This window comes from Rhagoletis pomonella, unplaced genomic scaffold (genome assembly GCF_013731165.1).
Source record: "Rhagoletis pomonella isolate Grant_MI unplaced genomic scaffold, Rhpom_1.0 Rhpom_scaffold_10735, whole genome shotgun sequence".
NCBI classification, from domain to species: Eukaryota; Metazoa; Arthropoda; class Insecta; order Diptera; family Tephritidae; genus Rhagoletis; species Rhagoletis pomonella.
Genome location: NW_023469262.1, coordinates 1 through 5,488, shown reverse-complemented (window position 1 = coordinate 5,488; position 5,488 = coordinate 1). Strand labels below are relative to the sequence as shown.

The following is a 5,488-nucleotide window of genomic DNA, read 5'->3' as shown; positions in this document are numbered from 1 at the left end:
GCAACACATAGCCAGACACTTGCAACAAATATGACATTATCATAACAGACTCCCTTTTCCCCCCCTAAATACGTAGTCCGCCACGCTCGCCACGTCGAGCAGTGCGGACGTTTATGATATGATGCACTCAAATAAAAAACCTGCCTCGGATAACCGAGAACCCCCCAAAAAAAGTAGACCCACCCAATCAGGAAGGTCCGGTCTGTCCTCGGACAAGACCAAGCAAGCCAGCGGTGCAAAGTCTGTGGCCAAGCCAGGGCTGAGCATACGCTCTGTCCCCTCTGGGACTGCCTCAACGGCATCGAGGCCCCCTTCCGGCAACCGGTCTAGCCATGTCCCTAGACAAGCTAGCGAGGATTTTAATCCGTCCGGTGCTGGTAGCAGACCCACCCTCGCAGATAGGTCTTCGGGAGGCAAGGGCAGCCCTGTCACAAGACAAGCTAGCCCTGCTGCCGTCCCCGCCACTCCAGGAGGCAAGGGAACATCGACAGGTGCAATCCCTAAAGCGGCGTCGGCGACATCAGACCGCATGGCTAAGCCAGCGGCCTCTGAGGTGCGCCATTCTGGCACTAATGTAGCGATGGGCAGTAGCCATCCCCAGAAGCACATTAGTGCATCAGAAAGGTACTATCGTACCAGACGGTCAGCCCTCAGAATCCTGGAGAGACTGAGGGATAAGAAGCCAGAAGAACTGACCGCAGAAGAGCTGGACTCAAGAAATTGGGCCGAAAAGTTTATGGCTGAACACCAGGCGAAAGCCAAACAAGAGTCTGCTCAAGGCAAGCGGAAGTCCTCTAGGGAGCTAAGCTCGGAACCCAAGAGAACAAGGGTATCCGCCTTTTTAACAGCGGACGAGCTGCAGAAAAGATCCTTCGCGGACGCGGCGAAGGACACATTTACCAGGGCTGTGATAGACCGCAGCTCACTTGATGGTGCAATATCACCACAAAACTGGGACCTGGTCAACAGGCGACTCTGGGCCGTCTATAAGGAGGTTCTAGGGGAAAACCCAGGACCACCCCCCAGTTGTGCGGACGCCGGTTGGTTCCAAAACCGCGTCAAATTAACAAGGTGCGCGGACCAGAGATCCGTCGACCTATACACCCTGGCCATCAGTCGCGTAGGCGAGGTCTGGCAGGGTGCACGCCTTGAGGCGATAAAGCGAGAAGACATTCCCAATCGGCCCAGATCCAGGGCCTGGATTCCAGACTTCCACACCGACCCACAGGAAGTGCTGGAATGGATACGTATGGGCAACCCCGAGCTACCCACCCACGACTGGAAGGTAGCAAAGATAGGCGATGTCGATGGCAAGCGAAGGTTAGCGGTAATAGTCCTCAACGAGGAATCAGTAGAACCGCTAGCCAACCAAAACTGGAGGATAAATTATGGCTTCCAAGCCTTGAACCTCCGTGTTTATCGGCAGGACGTGTCAGGGAAACAACACCCTACCGACGAAGCGAGCGCAGTGGAAAGTGCTACTGACGACGAAGTGGCATCCACCTCCGGAATGGTCGGCGAACTCTTCGAGAGGGTGACTCTAGAAGAGGGGGCGGGGGACCACTCCGACTTTTCCGACACCATGGTGGAAGGAAAAGGGGAGGATATCCTCCCCCTTTCTGACGAAGAGGACGTCAACCGGACTGTGGTTGGCTGTCCAGCAGCAGCACGCGAAACTGATGGTGGGGATAGTTCAGATTAATCTCCACCACTGCAAGGCGGCCTCAGCCGCACTTCTCCTCCGTCTCGCCGAAAGAGAAGAGGAGATCGCACTCATCCAGGAGCCTTGGGTCATAAAAGATCGGGTTTGTGGATTGAATATGAAGGGATACAAGCTGTTCTATGTAACTGACAAAGGTAAACCCAGGTCGTGCATATTGATAAAAAAGTGTATTAATGCATTTCTCTTGATACAGTTTAGCGATGCGGACAACGTCATCATAGCAGTGGAATCAGGCGGAATGTCTATTTGGCTGGCTTCCACATATATGGCCCACGACGCAGAAACATTACCTCCACCACAATCCTTAAGGAGCGCGGTAATGGAGGCCTCTAGACGCGGCACTCCGATGGTCATAGGAGCGGACGCGAATGCCCATCATCATATATGGGGCAGCTCAGATACAAATGAACGCGGTGAGTCGATATTCGAATTCATTATGTGCAATAACTTACAGGTTAGCAACGTAGGTGATACCCCTACCTTTGTGACGTCTGTTAGAAGGGAGGTCCTTGACATTACATGTGTCAATGAGCAGGGGGGCAGAACTCTTGAATGACTGGAGAGTCTCAAAAGACAACTCCTTTTCGGATCACATGTACGTCGTTTATAACCTATACGTACCAGTAAGAAAACAACAAGCGGTCTTAAACCGCAGAAAAACAAATTGGAAAAAATTTGAAACAATATTTTCTAATAATATTTCCGGCCTCACAAATCAAATAAACTCGGAACATCAACTTGATAACGTCGTAGACGATATAACTAAAGCATTTCATCGTGCAGCAAAATCAGCCTGCCCAATCAGGGCAACAAGTAGGAAACCAAAACCTCCATGGTGGTCCACTGAAATTGCAACCCTCAGAAGGGAATGCAGATCAAAATTTAATGAAGCTAAGAGATCCAACTCTTGGAGTGAATTTAAAGATTGGCAACGCCGATTTAAGTATGCAATAAGAGACGCTAAGCGCTCCTCATGGAGGAACTTCTGTCAGAAGATAGAAAGTACTTCGGAGGCCAGCAGACTGCGCAAAATACTATCTATGAGTGCCAGCAATATTAGCTATCTCATCAAGGAGGATGGTGATTGGACAACTAGCAGCGAAGAAACTCTAGAGCTTCTTGTACAGACGCACTTTCCGGGTTGCCTCCACAGTAGAGTCACAAATACCCGAATCATAGGCAACCATGATGACATTCCAGCGAATATCATAACCGAGGAGAACATAAAGCATGCTATTAGCAGCTTCCAACCGTTTAAATCTCCGGGACCAGACGGCATTATTCCCGCTGACCTACAGCATACAGCAGGAATGATTGCACCCATACTCGTACCAGTCTTTGAAGCAGTGTTACGAATGAATTATATACCCCACAAATGGGAGGAGGTAAGAGTAGTTTTCATTCCCAAGGCAGGGAAAACTACACACACGAGACCAAAAGACTTCAGACCAATTAGTCTGTCGTCTTTCCTGTTGAAATCTCTAGAGAGAATAATAGATGGGCACATTAGAGACAAGGTGGGCAGCAAACTTTCGGCAGCCCAGCATGCCTACAACAAAGGGAGATCAGTCGAAACAGCACTCCATTCTTTAGTGCACACAATTGAAAGATCACTTTATTACAAAGAATACACCCTCGCGGCCTTCCTGGACATCGAGGGTGCTTTCAACAATGTATCTCCTGCAGCGATTATCTCATCTCTGATAAATCTGGGAGTAAGCAATTCACTAACCTCATTTATTGAACGAATGTTAATCGGCCGAGAAATAAGCGCAGGATTAGGTGAATCAGTTATAAAAAGGTTCCCCGTCAGGGGTACACCCCAGGGGGGAGTAATATCACCGCTCCTGTGGAATATAGCAGTAGACAGCCTTCTTCGGGAACTTGAAGACATTGGCGGTCAGATAATTGCATACGCCGACGATATTGTAATAGCTATCTCGGGTAAACATCTTTCAACATTGACAGATCTGATCCAAAGATCCCTCAACAAACTATCCCTGTGGTGTAACAGGCGAGGACTGGGAGTGAATCCTGAAAAAACAGACCTTGTGCTGTTCACCAGGAAGCACAAGATACCTGATCTCGGGAACATAACCCTAGAGGGCAATACCCTCGCAATAAAGGAAGAGACCAAATATCTAGGTCTCATAGTAGATAGGAAACTAAACTGGGGGCCCAACGTTGCAGATAGAGTGCGCAAAGCAACAGTGGCACTATATTCCTGCAGCAGAGCAATAGGGAAAAAATGGGGGATGGAACCCAAAATAATACACTGGCTATACACGGCGGTGGTTAGGCCAATTCTCTATCACGGTATAGTGGTATGGTGGAACGCCCTTGGGAAAGGGGTAAACTTCAAAAAAATGGACAAGGTTCAAAGGCTTGCGTCCACACTCATAACTGGTGCGATGAGAACAACACCATCCAAGGCACTGTATGCCCTACTGAATTTTCTTCCGGTGGACCTACATGCCAAACAAGTCGCAAGTGGCGCGGCAATTCGAATGAATACTCTAAATAAGTGGTCAAATACCAGTTATGGTCACGGTAGAATATTAACGGAAGTTCCGGGGCTACCCGGATTGGTGGACTATGCACTTCCGGAACCTGCACCCGCTACAGCGTTCGCGACCCTCCTACCCTCAAGGGAAGAGTGGAAGCATGACGCTGTAAGTAGTGGAGAGTCCATCCATGTATACACAGATGGCTCAAAGCTCGAGGGTAGGGTTGGAGGAGGTGTATATTCCCATCACCTGGGAATCTCCCTCAGCTTTCGTCTCCCGGACCACTGTAGCGTTTTTCAGGCTGAACTGATGGCAATCGACAGGGCCACGAAACTGGTAAAGTGTGATATGATACCCCAAGTTGATATCTACATCTTCACTGACAGCCAGGCGGCAATAAAGTCCCTCACGAAGCAGTCGACAACCTCCATGGTAGCCATGAAATGCCGCGCATCTCTTAACGAGATGGCTGAGTCATTTCGCCCAAAGGTAATATGGGTTCCGGGACACTGCGGCATAGAGGGGAATTGTAAGGCCGACGAACTGGCGCGACTTGGCACGAAACTTCCTTTTGAGGATATAAATGACGAAATAGGAATACCCTTGCAAACCTGTAAGCTACTTATCTCCGAGAGGCTCACTAAAGTAGCGAACGAAAGGTGGCAGGACGAAATCACCTGCAAAACTGCCAAACAATTATGGCCGGTGCTCAGCGCCAACCGCACTGGCCTACTACTGAGTCTAAATAAGTCCAATATTAGATTATTAGTATCCGTCATAACAGGACACTGCCTAATTGGCAAGCACGCCGATCGACTCGGCCTACGCTTACATGACTTCTGTAGAAGCTGTCAAGATGAAGAAGAGGAGGAAACGATTCTCCACCTGTTGTGCCAATGCCCTGCTCTATCTAGACGAAGACTCTCCACTCTCGGTAGGCAATTCTTCGACAACTTGGAGGACCTTAGATGCGTCGAAATCAGGGATCTTCTAAAATTCGTTCAAAGTTCAAAATGGTTTTAGGAGGGATCGGGAGTTGCTGACCCAACATGCGGCATCACAATGGGCCCTGAGCCTAAGTGTGTCTTATAGACGACCGCGACAACCTAACCTAACCTAACAGAAATTTACATTTTTCTCTGTTAACTCTTCTTGAAATGTTAATCGCGCTGTGGTGATATTCCATGGAATTATTTTTCAGCCAAACAATTTTACGTTCCAAAAATTTGCACCTTCTCTATCTATCTAAGTTCTCTGG

The 5,488-nt window shown here is 48.9% G+C and overlaps 1 protein-coding gene across 1 annotated transcript; it reads left to right on the top strand.

The window, feature by feature from the left end:
• Nucleotides 1-490: 490 nt before the first annotated feature.
• On the top strand, nt 491-2,094 carry LOC118756524. Its single transcript, XM_036491284.1, has 2 exons — nt 491-1,857; nt 1,917-2,094. The coding sequence occupies exon 1, from the start codon at nt 530-532 to the stop codon at nt 1,700-1,702; it is 1,173 nt and encodes a 390-aa protein (XP_036347177.1). The 5' UTR covers nt 491-529; the 3' UTR covers nt 1,703-1,857; nt 1,917-2,094.
• Nucleotides 2,095-5,488: the final 3,394 nt, after the last annotated feature.

Bases quoted from the DNA above. Each gene is read 5' to 3' on its own strand.
- LOC118756524 (XM_036491284.1), top strand. From the start codon at position 530: ATGGCTAAGCCAGCGGCCTCTGAGGTGCGCCATTCTGGCACTAATGTA.